An 18029-nucleotide genomic window follows, 5' to 3' on the forward strand; every position below is an offset into this window, starting at 1 on the left:
TACCTCCTCTTCATCCACACTTTTTTTTAAATGAACCTACATTTCTGTACCCAATTTCTGTACTATGTAGAGTCCCTGCAAGTTCATCACTTCATAAAGAAAATTAGCACAATTGACACATCATGATGCAACAACTTCACCAATAAATCACCCCCCTGTGCCCATTATATCTGTTTCTGAAGATCACATGCTTACCCAGATTGTTGTGTGCTGGGGACATAGGGTTTGGAGATAAATTTGGAGAACCTAAAAATTAAGAGAATATAATGATTAGTCTGGTGATTGCATGGGAGACAGTAAATGCAGAAAATTCACCGCTTGCAGCTCATGGGGGCTTTTTTTTGTTCTGAAGAGCAGAAGACCAAGGTCTCTTTTAGTTTTTATGTCTGAGAATCTCTGTTTCCTGCTTAAACCTCATGGTCATACAAGAAAGAGACATGGATAAGGGATTCTTAAAGCAACCCATCCCTCAGCTAGACCGCATTTTGAAATTAAGAAACTTGCAAATTGCTGAATGGCTAATTACTATTTGTAAAAGCCCTTAGAATCTAGTCATGTGGCATATAAAATTAAGTCCTATATGTGACACACAGAGTAAGTTGCCTAAGACTTTATCTGCCAGAGCTCCCAGGTTGGGCAGGGAAGATGTCAGCTTCACTTGAACAAAGAACTACCAAGAACACAGGTGCCATCATGGCAGCACACAAAAAGGACACCCCAGAGCTTGATTTTATATTCCCAGCATCTCTCATACTGATTCACACCAATGCAAAATTAGTGCAATGTGAGCCAAAAGCATTACCAAATCAGCATGGCTACACTGGAACCTACAAAGTATTGGCGTAAATAACCACACAGGTGACACTAGAGAATTGGGTCACTAAATGTTCTTTGCCATACAATCATTTTATCCAGCTTACAAAGTGCCCAGGGTTTGTCCAAGACAAAAAAAATCCTAGACAAGTTTCCAAGACATGAACTGGCATGTATATATGAGAAGAGGCTGCACAACCCCCACTAAAATCCTGCCCCCCCTCACCCCCACCTTCCAGTACTTGTTGGCACTTTAAAAATCTGTTTTCATAAAAGAAAATTCATGATATTTGAGGGAATGGCAGAAAGGGACAGACACCAGATAAAGCAGTTGGACATAATATGGGTATTTATAGCATCTTCTAGGCCAACTCTGTTCCAGTGTCTCACCCCAAAAAGCCCTATATACATTCCAGATGTCAACCACATTACTAATAACCATATGCAAGGAACTAGGTTGTGCCAACAGGTTTGTGTTTGATCTAGACAGACAAATCCAACACTTGCCTTCCTCCATCTCTATCATTACGGTAAAAGACTATAAAACTGTCATCATTCCTCTTTCAGAATCCCACATATACGCTCTGGCCCTAGATATGCACAGAAATTTATCTATGTGCAGTATTTGCAAGTGTTTGAATAATGCCCACCTCTGTACTTTTTCTGTAAGGCATCCATCATTTTAAACACAGTATCTTTCCTTTTCAAGTATGGCATTTACAAACAAAAGCTCCAATTAAAAAATTCTTATACACAAGGTAACCCCAGTGAAGCTAACAAGATGTCATGGGTCAAGGACACTCCATGAATAAAGGATATAGGATCGTGCTTTCACATATTTAAACCTACTGTATTTATATAACCTAAGCACTAACTCTATAGGCTGCTTATTTCACATACAGGCCAACAATATGTGTTTAAATGGTACACAGAAACAGAGAAAAGATAAGGCTTCATCTTCTCCTAGGGTGCATCCAATAGAAAAATGAAGAATTTGTTTCCTTAGTGTAAGTAAACATGAATGGGGCCAATATTCAAGGCCACCTGACTGAACATTTGCAAAAGCAAACACCTTGCAGAATAAAACATGCCTTCAAAGAAGTGCTTCACCAGATGTATAATGCGTGTGCACACTTACCCATTCCACCCCATCCCCTTAATAACATACAAGCTAACGTCCTTGCTTGAGTGTATGTAACCCATGTTTCATAGATTTCATAGACATCAGGGCTGGAAGGGACCTCGGGAGATCATCGAGTCCAGCCCCCTGCCCAAAGGACAGGAAGTCAGCTGGGGTCATAGGATCCCAGCAAGATAAGCATCCAATTTACTCTTGAATGTTACAATCTTCCACCTGCTACAGTCTAAAGGCAGATGTCATGAGGATGCAAGTTTATGGTACCTCTCCCTCCAGCAGACATTAGGAGCACTTTGCAGTGACACAGTCTGAATTCTGTTGCAAATGCAAGTGTTTCACCATGGCAAAATGCCTCAAACCCCCACTTGCTCCTCACCACTCCAAAGAAAAGCCAGGACCCAAAATATCCTGAACCCGAAACTTCCTACTTGTTATAACTTAAAAAATATAGCAACGTAAGATGTTAATTAAGAAAAATCATAGGGCCCAGGATCTCAGGCAACAAAAACTCTCATTGCTGGCTTGGAAACAGAGCAAGTGTCTTAGGATTTGACCCAAAAAGCTAAACGAAGACAAAAGATGACCCACCTGCATCCATACTGGGATTCATCTGATGGTCACTGGTTTCCCCATCCTCACTCAGATAACCTGGAGGCGGCGTCTCTAAAAGCACAAAGAGATAAAATTTTCATTAAACTTGATGGCAGAAAATCAGGAAAAAAAAATCTAAATTGCTATTTCACAGCAAACTGAGGATGCTCTTTGTTTAGGAAATATTGGGAAAGGGAAGGGAGGGGAAATACAATGCAAGTAAAAATGCAAGAGAAAAAGTTCGGCATTTTTATTTCACATTAAAATGTCACATTTCTTTCTTCACGTTCTTTCTTCTGTGAATTGCACAGGCTTGGATCCTCCTTACAACCAAGCGGCAGATCAGTCACGGATATACATATTCACTCCACAGATACATGACTAGATGAACTAATCCCTTTTGGAAGGTTAACAGAGACTTACCCAAATCTGGAATGACTAAATTTCATTCAAATCTACAAGGACTATCTGAAAGTTCCCTCAGCTTTAGGCTCCACAATATATTTTGAGCATGAGACCCTGACAAGGCACAACTGAATAGAAACCATGTTAACAGCTGTGCCTGCATTTACTGTTGATTTTTGTTGTTGGGCGTTTCTGTTCCCCAGCTCAGCCATGATGACAGAGCTGCAGGAAGTCTTTCCACACTCATTTGGTTTCTGCGGTCTAATACTCTTCAAGTGCTTGACCACAATTCCTTGGCTTGTATGCCAACAGCACCCAAGATTCCCAAGGTGGTCTCCCATTCAAATACCAGCCAGACCCAGGGATTGCTTAGCTTCTGAGCTCACACAATCAGGTACATTCAATCTGGCATGGTCACAGGCTGCTGATAATAGCACTGGTTAATGTGGCACTGCGGTGAAAACCAAACATTTGCAACTGGGTCTGTCTGTCTCCAGATCCGAACATAATAATTGATCAACATGCAATTACACTGGGAAGTAAGGAGAGCAATGATAAAATGGTTAAAAAAAGGGACAAAGTTCAGTCCATGTGTTGGGTTTCTACTATTAAACCCACAGGGCACAGCAATATATCTGATTTACGGTGCAAAATGTCCTCTCGGCATTCTCCCTGTTTGCTAGATGGAAGCTATACTGTACCTGGAATGTAGTTGCTTTGTGGCTCAATACCTGCTGGGAAGTTAGTGTTCTCAGGAATGGAATGACTGTAATCATCCAACAGCGGGAACTCAGCTGGGATCTCTGTATGCCTCGGTACCAGCACTGGAGGTAGAACTGTACACATGGAAAGAAAACAGAGCAGTACAGTGACACTAGCAGCAAGTTTACAGCATATCCCCTGAAACAGATCCAACCAGAATTCCTGGAAAACAAGGAGAAAACCACCCTTTGAATAATCCTCTCACGCAAGTATGTAACCCTAAGCACCACTGAATCAGACAGATGGACACAACACAGCAAAGACGAGATGCACTAGGAAACTTGAATGGGAAATACTAAGTTAAAATACCAGGGTTTAAGGTTCTAGCATATTGCATAGAAATCCAGGACTGTTCTGCTGACTCCTTCCGACAGAGCAGCCAGTTGGGTCTTATTTCATCGCAATAAGCAGGGGTGTGATTAATAATAGGTATGTTGTGACTCTAGTTTTAAAACCCCACTCTTGCTATTTTTATCTTATCCTGCAACCCTCAAATAGACTCCTGCACTGGCACCGAGAAGCATCGTGCCTGCCATACCTGGCGTCTCCACTCTCTGGTAATGATAGGGATTCACACAAACTTCATCCTTCTTCATGTTAAAGGCATATTCGCACATCTCCATGGCGCGTAGCTCGTGGTGGCTATGAAGGTCTGGCCACCGCCACAACCGGCAGTAGATTACGTGGGGAAGCCCCTTCCGGTGGGATACCTGCAGCCGGCCATCTAGTGATCTGCATTTAGAAAAAAGAGACCATAATAAATGGTTGTTTTGCTTTGCTTGACCTTAGAGGCATTTAGCGTTAAAAGAGACTAATGAAGGACAATCAGGGTGAAACCAGCACGCACCTAAAAATAAAAGCAGCTTATTGACCAGATTTTGAACAGGTGCTGCACAGAGTAACTCCAAACACTGCAGCCAGAAGCAGGAGAATGGAAGCACAGGTTTGCTGTCCTGCATTGACTGGTTCCCCTCGAAATCCACAGGCCAAGCACTCTCCAAAACCCCCTGCCACACGGCAGGCAGGACAGTATTCCAGATGTGGCCTAGACACCAGGAAACATGCTACACATGTCCCTTTCCCAAAAATGGCCTATTAATAAACAGTCCTGACCCACATTATTGATGATGATCCCAGTATAAATGGATTTGGAGGCAAGAAGAAAAACATGAGGTTGCTGCCTGTCTGAGGCTACCACATGCTAATGGAGCTAATGAAGCCCTTCAGATAGCCAAGAATTTGGCCCTGTGCATGTAAAAGACAGTGGGCACATCTACACATCACCCTACGTCACTGGACTGAGGCACTGTGGTGACACAGTGTGTCACTACAGCAACATGGGTCTACACGTGCCCGGTAGACTACTTCACCATAGCAGCGTGTTCCTTCGTTTTAGGGTGCCACAACAGTGAAGTAGTGGTAAAAACTAGCTGTGCACTGCATGCACAGCAGTATGGGCAGTTACTGCAGTGTGCTTTAGTACTCCAGAAGGAAGTACTAAAGCATGGCACAGTAACAAGTCACTGCTGGGCAAAGCGTGTCTAGAGATGCATATCAAGAGAAGAAGACTAAACCCCATTACCCCACTCTACAGTGCTGTGAAATACAACCATATTCATATGTGTGCTCTTATCTTTAAATAGCAACAAGAAAGTCATTGCACGCTTTTTACATTAGCTAAAAAGAAACAGGGAAGGACCTCAATTTGTTCACACATTTTGGGATCAGAAATAGAGAATATTTTTCACCAAGTGACTAGGTGTCTGGTGGTGGGTCTACCTATCCGAATCCCTCCCGTTGTAGCCATGAGTCACAGAGTGTGGAAAGGAATGACTCTCTTGCCCGAGGGTTAGGACACTCACCTGAGAAGTGGGGCACAGGAGCTGCAGACCCTGCTCCAATGAACAGTTGTTCACAAAGTGGAAAGGCAACCACAGGTGAGACCGAGAACATCCCGACCCCAGACTGCCCTGTAGCAGCAGTTCCCAAGCCAAGGGTCACAGCACTTGCAAGTGGGGTTGCAAGCCTACTGGAAGACTGGGGCTCAGTCTGTCAGGGGTGCTGGGAACCTGCTGGCCTATGGTATTTCCGTAAGGGCATTCTTTTGGGAGGGGAAGATTTCAAAATCCCCACAGGCAGAAGGAGGAGCTGAATCCAGGTCTCATATTCTGCCGGTGTGCTCCAACTCCGGAGCTACTGCGTACATGGAGAGATGGTATCCCAGGCTCTTTTGTGGAAGTCAACAAACTCAAAGAAAGGAAGGACTGAAGAACACCTGGAGCAAAATATTTTGCTCCCATGCACATTGCATTCACTACACAGAACTTTTTGTTTGTTCTCAACAACAATGAAACCCCCCTAAAAAGTACATTTAAAATTTGGTTCAATCCAGATCAAAGTGTTTTTTGGTTTGACAGCAGAGCCAAAAGATTTGTTATGTGTGTAGCTCTAATTTAGAGAGGTGGTCCAAAAAGAGACTTTTCCCAGTAACAGTGAAACAACTTGCAGCAATCTTATCCTTTGTACACCCCTTGTAAATATTGTTACACAAAGGTGTTCAAGATGTAGAAGCTATTCTAGCTATAACTGATGGCAAACCTGAGCAGCAGAACTGATGGATGCCATGTAACTGTGTAAAGCTTATAAAGAATCTGTGCCACCACAGAGGATCTTGCTTTTGAAGGTTATAAGAGATCCATGATGATGTTACAGTCCTAAAATAGAACTTATAGACAACAGGTATTATTTATAGTATGCACATACTTTGTATTATACCTTATTATTTACAGGTCACACATTCTCTACATGCAAAAATAGATTTGGGGTGTATCCCAACTCCAGATTTTTCTGTGAAGGGGCGGTCGAGCAGCTGAATATCCAACATACTTTTCAAATCTCTTCTCAGGCAGAGGCAGCAGCAGGAAGAAAACATATCACAGTAAAACAGACCATCAAAAGAGCACGTGACTAGCAAGTAGGATGGGATTCAGGTGTGTTGGAAACGTGAGGGCACGTGACTAGCAAGTAGGATGGGATTCAGGTGTGTTGGAAACGTGAGGGCACGTGACTAGCAAGTAGGATGGGATTCAGGTGTGTTGGAAACGTGAGGGAAGGCAGCTATTTCAAAGTCGGTTTAATCAAGAATAAATCAGTTCAGCTGACTGTATTACCTAAAGTAAGAGGGCCTGGTGTTCTCCCATTGAGAAAAGTGGGAGTTTTGGCACTGATTTCATCAAGACCAAGATAAGAATCCATCAACTTGTTGATGTGAAAAAACGTCATGAAAATATCCAAAGGTTGAAAACAATCCTTCTGATATGAGTTTGTAATCTTAACCAAAGCGACAAGCCCTGTTTTATGTAACGAGGAATGAAAGAAGATCACCATTTCATTTCCCTTTCTTTTATATGTTGTCAGGACTACAAAAGGAGAAGTCAATGTCGGCTGTGAAGGACACAACATTATTTAGTGTAATTTGCTACATCTGGACAAGGGCAAAAGGAGAGGTTGGGGGGTGAGGGGGTGGGCAAAAGCAGAAGGGGGAAAGCGATGTCAATTATAACTGTCCTAGTTCCATACAGAGCACAATCCTGGCACGTCTTCCAACAATTCCCAATCACTGTTGCAATTTCGAGTATTACAGCAGCACAGACAGATATAGATTGACATTAATAGCAGTCTACAGTACAAGATGAAGGCAAAAGTTAATAGGTCTGTTTCCTCATATGTCTTAGCTTCTTGGCAAATCTGCAAAGGAGAGGAGACAGTCTAGCACAGAGAGCTCATGACCTTGGAATAACTGGTGAGCACAGATCGTTCTCCTATACATAGGCTCCCGTATTCTGTCCAATCTACAAGAAAATGTCTTCATGAAGGTGGATGGCAAGTCACTCTCCTCCTACCGTTCCTTGTACAGATGATAAAAGACATGGGATAACTACAAAGGGGAGCAGGGGGGACGAGTCAGCGGAGTGTGCACACATCTCTTACTCATTTCCTAAATGTTGTGCAAGAACATAAGCAAACTTTCACAGGAGATATCAAACACCCCACAACAGCCAACACAAATGCAGAAAGCCAGTACCTGCTGCTTCTCCCAAGTACCCCAAAGGCAGCCATCTGCAGTAGTCATGCTCCAGCTGGGGCAGCAGAACATGCAATGGTGAACACGCACCAGGAAGCCCAGACTCCCTGAACCCGTACATGGACCATCACATTTTCCTGTGTGGCACATATGCATACAAGCACAACTGGCCGTTAGAGGGATTGCACTTGTTATCAGCACCAAAATGCACTAGAGCTTTTGCTGCCAAGGCTAAAAGAGCAAGTAGCGGTCCATATGAAGGTGGCTTTATCCTTGCTGGAGTCAGCAATTAGAAACACAAAGCCAGTGCTTAGTAACCCTCTAGACTGGTCAAACCCCCAAATTGGGGCACACAGCAACTACATGAAAGAACAAGTTAAGTCATGATGTGATTCACCGACTTCTGCAGCTACACACCATTCCTCGTTGATATTACATACATTGTAGAAAAGGTGCTGCTTATGGTATCTGCGATTGCTTCCAGCAGGAATGCTATTTATACAACAGGAAACTGGTCAAGGGTCTTTTCTAAAAGAAAAAAAACCTCTTAAAAACAACAGGCTGCAGCATTTTTGAAGTAATATTATGGTGAAAACAAGATGGGGGAAACGCACCAATTCTTCATGTGCTAATCATGTTTTCAGTGTTTTGAAATTCCTCAGGCGTCTCTGCCAAGGGATCTAGGATAAAGCTACCCACTGGCGTCTGCTGGGGAAGAATGCCAACTGAGCGACAGGGCAGGTTTGCTTTTTTGGTTGCCCCATCTCAGCCCCCTTGGCATATCTCCTCCAAAGCTGCTGATACTGGCCACTGCCTGAGACAGGATACCAGACTGGATGGGCGAGTGGGCTGACCCAGTGCAGCAATTCCTACGTTCTTGTGACTAAGGAGCTCGCTAGACTGTAAATACGCTGTTTTGTTCTCCACTGCAATCTGTCCTGCATGTCATTTAGTGCTCCAAACCACTGTTCATTCAACTGAAGCATTGCTACATTGGGCCGAGTTACTCATACAAAAGGAAAACATCCTCAGTGCATGCTTGGCTTGCATTTTCTTTGTCCTCCAGTTAAGCATTTGTTCCCAGCGATGTGCTAAGCACTGTGCAAATATGAAGACAAGGTCCCTGCAGGATGGAAGAGTGGCAAGACTTACCACCAAACAAAGAAGGATGGAGCACAGGAGTGTGTCCTCTCCAATGCCGTTGGAGAAGAGGCCTGGTGCTGAGCCACGCGGCCAGGTACAGAACATGCTTAAGCTTGTGACCCAGATGGAGCAATGGCAAGGGATTAGTATCGTTAGGCTTTCTATCCTCCTGTGGCACCACCTGCTCTTTCTGAGAGTCTTTTTCCAGTCTTACTCTCTTCCCAGGACTGAAGCCTTCCTAATACTTCTTTATATGCCTTCCGGAAGACATTCGTTTCTATAAAAGGATTGGAAAAAACACCTTATGTTGCCTAGCAGGAGCAAATGTCACTTGCTAGAAAGAGATAAACTTGTGGAACCTTTCACTGCAGCAACACAATCCTTTTAACTTGATCGTTTAATGCTTTGAGCACAGGAATCCTGCACCTGAGGCACTCCTGGGCTAGGACTAAGGAGGAGGTCTATATTTTGCTTGGTAAATATGGACAGATGTTCATACACTGAAGCACCAAAACATACACAGCAACTGGAACACATATTCCTAACTACAGCAAACTCTTTGGGTAGAGGTAGTATCTTTTATTAGACTAATTAAACAGGTGCAAAAAAGTTGTTATTTGCAAGTTTTCGGACACACGTGTCCTTCTTCAGGCAAAAAAAAGAATTGAAAGTGGTGAGAGAAATTAAAGATGGTCAAAAATCTCTCCGGTATGAAAAAAGCCAGTTTTTGGAGAGTTGTTCTGTGCGAACGCAAACGAAAAGGAGTTGCAGAGACAAAGGCAGGCAGGTTACCTGGAAGTACCAGGTAGCAGGCAGGTGGTAGGGGCCTTAAGTCCGATGCTAATATTTAGTCCAGGTTGTTGCATTTGGCATCTTTCTTCTTCACATTGTGACGTTTCCATTTTAAATGGCAAAATGCAATATCTTCCATGTTTCGGGGTTCTTGGCTGTAGCTGTATTGGTCTAAGCACTAAGGTCTACACATTGTGCTTAGATGAATATAGCTACAGCCAAGATCCCCGATTCCTAAGCACCACCCTCAAAAGAAGTTCAGTGGCAACCTGAGCAAGTAAGTGTGTCTCTAGCACACACACACGAACACAACATAGGTCTTCTGAGAGACCAGGTGACAAACACTGAATTCCCCCGCACCTGTACCCAGATTCAGGTTACAGGAGTATAACCTGAACTCAGACTGAGATTTCCCAAATCTCCCTTAGGGGTCCAGATATCAGGTTCGCATTGAAGTTACCAGGATCTGGGCATCCCCCAAAAAAGCTCACACACAGCCATCCTTGTTGCCACACCATATTTTTGGTTGAAGCAGAGACAAGTGTCCCTCCCAGCCCTTTCTTCAGCTGCTCCTTCACCTTTTGTTTAACCAGGCTGTGCAGAGCCGAGTATTCATGACCAACTTATTGCTAGCAGGGAGACTGCTCCACACCCATGGCTACTTGACAGGATCTTTCGGTGCCCGAGCTCCTTATGCAAGGCTGGAATGCTGGATGACTCCGCTCCAACAGCAGCACTATTTCCTGTGGCTGGAAATTACGTTTCCTTCCACTGGCTGCAGTCGAACCTGTAAAATGTCCCAAAATTGTGTGGTAGGAGTAGGCAGCAAAGGATGTGGAAAGAACAACTCTTTTACAATGCAGACATGTTAAATGTGGAGTCTTGTGTGGTTATTCCAGGCTGTCGCTCCAGAACAACCCTCTCAGTTTACCTTTCATAACCAGCATGTATTTGGAGGCAGCAAAATGAGAATGCATGGAGGTAGTTCATGTGAACTTGAGAATGACCAAGAAGAAAATGAAGGCGTCTCCCCACAAGCACGTCAGTCATACTATAATCAATCAAAGCAGTAAAACACTAAGCGAGAAGAATGACACCTAGCTTCCAGAATGTAACAAGAAAACCTGGACACTTGCATAACAGCATACAGTGCCATCAGGGCCACAGATACAATTGCCTAAATGAGGATTAATATATAGTTTTACGTTGTTAAGAGTTACTTTTTTTTTTTTTTTTAATGGGAAAACCTACTGGACACAAGAAACCGTTAATCCAGACCTTGACCAAAGAACAAGAAGCAGTAGTGAAATTTGGTGGTAAATTGAAATATTTACCAGAGTAAAATATTTTTAACAACCTGCTACCATTTTCTGCTGACTAGAGAAATTAATTCTGCAAACCATGATCAGTAAATACAAAACAGTGGTACTATACAATAACAGTTTGGCTTGGAGGTCTAGCATGTACAACGTGATTGTGCTATTAAAACTGTGCTGTTACTTGAGAGATGCTGAATACATCTTATCCCAGTGAATCTATGACAACTGAGGGTGCTCACACACCGAAAAGAGGGATCACACTTTGCAGATGTGGGAACAGAGTTGTTCTCTCTTTACATTATTTAGCATTTTCAGATTTGATGCGCGTGTGTGTGTGTGTGCATTCAGGGCCTTTCTTCCAAACATCTATTCTGCAATTGCGGGTCAAAAGTTCAGACCCTCTAAAGCATATGTAAGTTTAAGGTCAGTAGGGGTTAATACTATAAAAAAAAGCGCAGCAGCATTGCTAAGATAGTAAAAGTATTTTTGTCAATGTTGGAGGTCCAAAATGTGCAGAGAGCTGGAATTGCTCCTGCACTACAGCTCCCCCTCTGCAACAATATATTCATACACTTCTGTCTGCAAAGTCCATGCCACTTTTACATCTACTTCCTGCATCTTCCAGAAGTACCAAATGCTGCAATGCTTTTGGAATAAATAAATAAAAACCAAACCCAACTGCTGAGCTGTACAATAACAAACTGATGTGCACATGCAATGAAGAGGGAGGAGGAATTCATTTAAAAACAAACAAACAAAAAACAGGGAAGAAAAACTATTTAAGCCCCAAGCTTCCAAGAGTTCTTATTAGAGAAAAAGTGAGCAGAAGCTGGTTTATAAAATTATGACAAATGGTTTTCCAGTACGCTTTTAAAATGCACCATTACTAAGAATTATGTCTACAGGTTGTGTTTTTCTAAGCACAAAACGTGATAAGTAGTTTTACTGGCCCTACATCTGGTGGACTCCAGGAAAAAGTAAGCATTTATTCCTGCAGAAAAATCTGGCTCTTGTTTGCAGAGAACTGAAATATCCACAGGGCTTCACAAAGAAGTTGGATAAAATCTCAACTTTCCCTGAATCCTGGCCAAATGAGCAACATTGAATAAAAAAAAAAAATGCAGCACATTTGTAATTCAAAAGCTGATCCCTTGCCATCTCTTTCCCCTCAATTTGTTCAACATCTCTAAATTTTCCAATATCTGATTCAGCTTAACAATGCAATTACTCAATTTCTAGAAATAGGAGTAATAATATCCAGTTGAGGCCCACATTATACATCACCACAATGACATATAGGGAGCCAATAATGAATACTACTTCTACATAGCACTATAGCAAATACCAGAAGACAAAAGAACTAACTTGTAATTAATCCTCTACATATCTCTGTGGGGCAGTTAAGTATTTACTACCCCAAGGCAATGAAGGCCAAGCTATTTTCCCAGGGCAGGCCCAGTATTAGATCTAGGGCAGTGATTCTCAACCAGCACGCTTTGAGATCCTTTCAAGGGTGCCACACAACATTAGCACGGTTAGGTGTGCAAGTATGATTCTCAAGATGAATAGCAGGGATTTCCTACTTGAAATCCCTGTGTTTGAAACATCCTGCCTCATTGTGATCCAAGTTCTATGCAACAGAAAAAGTGCTCTATTGTTTTTGTGCAGTTAAAATAAAAATGGGTGAAAACTAAGAGCTGGCATTTTCCACACAGTGCTTAGAGTCTAAAGGCTGAGACCCACTGGTCTAAGGAGTCTCGTATCCCCCATGCTATCCACACCACTCGCACACCACCTTCACTGTGATTTTATGCTGGTAAACATGCCTCATGTCAGCACCTCTTGCTCTTGCCACGGCCCTCTCCCTCCGAATCCAAAAATATACCTTTGGGTCGAATACTCCATTACTCATATCTTGTTGATGTTAATTAACTTGAGGTACACGGCATCTCTAAACTGGCCGTCTCCTCAAATTACTCACAAAGAGCAGCAGAACCAGTCCATCTGGAGCCCGTGCAGGGGGGCACCAAATCTTTGAGGCTTACTGCTGTGCAAGTGGTTAAATGTGAGCACAAGGTCAAAGACAGTGGATCACAAACTCCTGTTAGACAGTGCTAATGCCCACGGTTTGCAGTAGCAGAGGCAAATATTTTGAAGGCAGGAAAGGAAATCCCAAATGCCTCTGGTCCCACAGAATTCCCAGAACAAAACACATTTGCTCACAGCTTGCAGACTCAGATATCCATCCTTTGTATATCTGATCTGACAGCCTAGTTACATTTCTCAGTCTTCATTACCCTTGCTTCTTGTTTTTTCTGGTCAAAAGCTGAAGCACAGCACACAGAGGTGATGTCAGGATCAGATTATGACAGCATGACTCATTTATTAAGATTCCAGTAATGCTAAACTCTTAAGCAGGTGTCTTGAGACTATACTTTTCAATGTCTAATTTCAGATTCAGACATGAGTATGTTTTATTGGTTTACCATAAACTGTCTGTCCATTGTTGCTTCTTTAAGTCTCCCTCTATTTGTCTTGTGCTATGCAGATGTTAGCTTCACCCAACTGCCTTCCACACTGATGTCCTCAGCCATTCTTAAATTTAATTCTCTCTAAGGCTGTGGTTAGATTTGGCTCATTTCAACACCTAAAAGTTAGAGCCTACTCTCTCGTCCTCAGTGCTGTACTTAATCTCTGCCATTTGTGCCACTTTGTCCCCTTATGCCACCAATGCAGCACATCAGATAGCAGATGAACTCCGGTTCCTTTCCTAAGGTCTATGGTTATGTATTAACTACACCCTTTCTCATATTTCTCCACCTTTCCTTGCTATAAACAGCAATATGGGAGGGAAGTACTCTAGGGGCCTGAGCCTATATTCCCAATGTACCCAAAAAAAGCAGTGTCAGATTTAACGTGCTAGTTTAGGGCTGACTAACTATGGGCATTGATTCTAAACTCCCTCAGAAATATCCATATCTTCTTGCTGGATGCGATTGTCCAACTGGAACATAAACTGCAGAGCAGACTGCAGATCTCAAAGAAACACCAGCCATCCCACATGTCCCCAGTCCTCTCCACGCACAGTACTTCTGAAGGTACAATTTCAGGGCAGTGAACAAATGCAATTATTCAGAATCAAGAAAGTTAATAAGTAGTACACTCCTGAAACTGTTATTGCAAATAACAAAAAGAAAAAAGAAAAATTTAGCCAGTGATAATTTAAGAAGTCTACCCCGGTTTCATGAAGAGAAACTGAGCTCAAGTAGCGGGGGACAGCTGCGGACACTATGACCAAAACAGCTTTGGAGAATACCAAAATCGAGCCAGTTTGCAAGGCTACTTCCCTCAGCAAGCCTGACATTTTGTACGTTTTTCTAACAACTTAACTTGATGTGCAATATTTCTGAATAGCCACAGTCCCTTCATTTTTTCAACCATGTTTATTTGCTAAGTTCTGCACCAGATTCCTCTAAAGTTTATTTGTATTTGGGCCTGGGGAGGGGAAAATTAGACAAGGTAAGCATTTCAGTCCTTCCAAAGGCATGTGCCTTTTTGAAACACTTCATTGAAGGAGCCAAAGCGTGTCATTACCTCCCTCAATCACAGGTCTAGCTCCAGTCACAAACTCCTGAAAGTACATGTTCCCATCCAATCCTCCCTTATTCAACAGAGACTTCAGGCATCCTGATGGATGTGTGTGTTTGTATATGATGGGAAATTTCATACGGGGGGAAAACATGTTAAGACAATTCAAATCATCTTGCAATAATACTCAGTGTTTTCAACAGGGAAGTGTTCAAAGGATAATACTCAGTGTTTTCAACAGGGAAGTGTTCAAAGGAGGGCTGACTAACACACTCTTACAATTCCATTATCCATTTAATAAAAATCATGGACCAGATTTTAAGTCACAATAAAAGTCATCACAATTTGTCCACGGTCTTCAATGAAGTGATAAGTGATTTCTGTTAACTGCAGCTGTGGCTCTAAAATGTTCTGGCTACTACAAACAGACCCAGGCTCATAGCTTCAACAGTGACAATTTACACCAACTGTTGATAAAGACATAAGAAATTCAGAGCAAAAAAAATTTCAGTATGTACAGATTACCTTATCACAGAAATCACTGCTTTTTTTAGGGGAAGCCTAGTGGATAAATTGTTATTCCAAGGACATTTGTTTTGTATAAAGAGAGAGGGTAAGGGTGATAGCTGTATTACTGCTGGCAAATAGCTTTAAAGGTCCTAAACTGTCCTATCACGTTGTTCAATTCCCACTGGCTCCAATGGAAACATTATATAAATACGGAGAGCAAGAATTGACTTCTTAGACAAATGTGTGTGTTTTATCAGGCTGGCATTTATCCAGCATTTCTTACGGAAACATATTTGGTGGTCTCGGGCAAAGAACACATCTGCTTTATAATAGATAGCTAAAAATGTATGCAAAGCAGCTAATTATCTTCTGCTGGATTACTCTGAGGCCACTGGAGTTTTATTGCTGTTATTTTCCTTATGACAAGGGCTAGAAATGTCACTTCTTTGCCTGTAGTTTGAAAAGTAATTCATTTCAAAATGTCACATCTATGCTGAACTTTCCTTCCCCCTCCTCCCCCTGCAAACCAGACGACAGATGAGGGGTAAAAAAAAAACCAAATTCCTAGTTGCCTTAACTCCCTTTTCAAAAGCAACTTGGGCACTTTGGAGCCTAAATCCCATTGAGTTTTCCCATCTTCCTCACTTGCTTTATGGTACTTGGCTTAAAACAACTCAGATGTCCAGTTCTTTATAGAATTTACATAATTCAAATCAACTAATCACAAGGAAGGGGCCTAATCCTATAAACACCGACATATCTACAGAACTTCAATCATGAAAATAATCCTTTTGGAGTCTACAGCACCATTCTCCCATGGAGCAGACCACGACAATACACTACAATGCAAAATACATCGAAGAAGCCTAACATTACTACAGGATCTTTAGTCTTTGCTCTAAGCAGCTTTCCCCCAGTAATTAACCACCACTTTTGTTCCCAACTGCATTTTCCCAGCCACCAACCCACTCTGGCCTCCTGCAAATTGTTAATGAATCAGGTCTGAATGAATCATTTCCCGTGTGTAGACTGCACTGCATCACAGAGGAGATTCTCACAGACTTTCCTCTCTGGTCAGATAAGCCTGATGACAAACAACTGCCTCTCACTTGCTACCAAAACAGGACCTGAAGTTTCCGCAAAGAGTTAATAAAAAGTGCGTGCATATGGCAAGTCTGGAGTGGAGGTGAAAAGGCTAGTGAAGAGGGTTGTGTTAATTTTATAGCTCTGACTTCCTTAATTATGACTCACCATCAACGCAAGAGAAATCTCGTTTCACAAACAAACATAAGAAGTGCCCTGTGTAAAAAGGATCAGAGCAGCATTAAGATGGAACATCTTGTTAATAGCCCACAAAAGTTAACATTTTACAGTCCATCATGTCTGTAATTACTAGTTAAAGTGCAAGACCCAAGAATGGAGGGGGGGAAAAAATCCCCAAACTTCTTGTAACCTTTTCTCTTATAACCATGTTCTGTAACAAGCTTCTAAACATAAAGGTGTTTTTTTCAATCTAATATATTAGGCAAAGTACAGTGCAGAGTAATGAGCAAAGCTTCTCTTCTGAAGGGTATGGTAAATCACTGAGAGACGCACAGTGCAAGCAGATAAAAGATGGTGACACAGCATGGGGAATAGGATAGAGCTTCATATGTTATACTTGTACTTATACAGGGAAACGTGTATTGGGTTGGGTCACTAAAATCAGCTAATTATCCAACAACTGAATTTTTTTTGCAGCACACAAGTGCACAGAAATTCAAATGAAACAGACTTTGTTCCCCCAACAGCTGTTTTTTCAAGAAAAAATAAATAGGCAAACTGATTTGGGATCCACCTGAAAACGTCCTTGCTTCAAGTAAATCTGTTTATCTGTCACGACAGGTACTTCAAACCCTTACAGAACCAGACCTGCCAGGCACCCACTGGACAAGGCCCTACCCTCCACAGCTCCTAACACCCGAGGAAATTATCCTAGTTCTGGAAGTTCAATTTCTCTTTCCTAAATTAGACATCGTGTTAAAAAACGTGTGGGAAGAAAAGCCCAACAATTTCTCCAGAGCCCCAAGTTTGCACACCTAATAGCTGCAGGGAAAACCATGAAAATGTGACCAGTTTGCATGCTAAGAGTTCAGAAAGATGAAGAGATATATGGAATCAGATCTCGTGGCAGAGGTGATATCTTTTATTAGACCAACTAGATATTTGCAAAAATATATATATCTTTATTTGCAAGCTTTTGAGCACAGGCACCCTTCTTCAGGCATATCTTTGCTATCTCCTATGCCGGAAAAAGGGTGCTGGTGTGCAAAAGCTTGCAAATAAAGAATTTTTGTTGCAAATATCTAGTTGGTCTAATAAAAGATATCACTTCTGCCACAAGGTCCAGTTCCTTTAGCCTGTAGACCAATATGGCTACAACCTGGATACCTGACACATGGGAAAGAGATAAATCTTTTTTAAAAATCTCTTGGTTTTTGTAACACTTGGGGTTAGCAACAGTGCAGCTGATTTTTCTGTTCAGAACTTCACCCACTGTCTAGGTATAAACTTTCCACTGAGAGCTGTGCTGTACTGGGAACAGAGGGCTATATGGATTGTACATAGCCCTAAATTTATAGTTGAACCCATGACCCACGTTACAGTATAATTTGGCCATCCAAAGCCTTCATTCCAATACATTTATGAAAACGGCTGTTCACTTGGTGACAAAAATACAGATTAAAACACGTAAAGGCATCAAGTCAACCTTTTATTTCTGGTTTTGTAGCTCATCCAATGCATATGAAATGTTGAACCCAAACACAAGGAACATCAGCATAGAGGGTCTGTCACCCCTACACACCGGGGGCAGGAAATCCAGAGAGAGGTTCTTCATCCTACA

The 18029-nt window shown here is 42.2% G+C and overlaps 1 protein-coding gene across 3 annotated transcripts in view; it reads right to left on the reverse strand.

The window, feature by feature from the left end:
• SMAD3 (SMAD family member 3) overlaps positions 1-18029 on the reverse strand; it is a 92629-nt gene that overhangs the window by 21893 nt on the left and 52707 nt on the right. For 2 of the 3 annotated variants that reach the window (XM_090028369.1, XM_090028367.1), the window contains exons 2-5: positions 4248-4441; positions 3649-3783; positions 2540-2614; positions 196-246 (exon numbers count right to left, since the gene is read on the reverse strand). In XM_090028369.1, coding sequence (XP_089884495.1) covers positions 196-246; positions 2540-2614; positions 3649-3783; positions 4248-4441 — 455 coding nt within the window. The remainder of the gene's footprint in view (positions 1-195; positions 247-2539; positions 2615-3648; positions 3784-4247; positions 4442-18029) is intronic. The other variant, XM_090028368.1, reaches the window with a different exon arrangement.

This window comes from Crocodylus siamensis, chromosome 15 (genome assembly GCF_052110815.1).
Source record: "Crocodylus siamensis isolate JL-2025a chromosome 15, ASM5211081v1, whole genome shotgun sequence".
In the NCBI taxonomy this organism is placed as follows: Eukaryota; Metazoa; Chordata; order Crocodylia; family Crocodylidae; genus Crocodylus; species Crocodylus siamensis.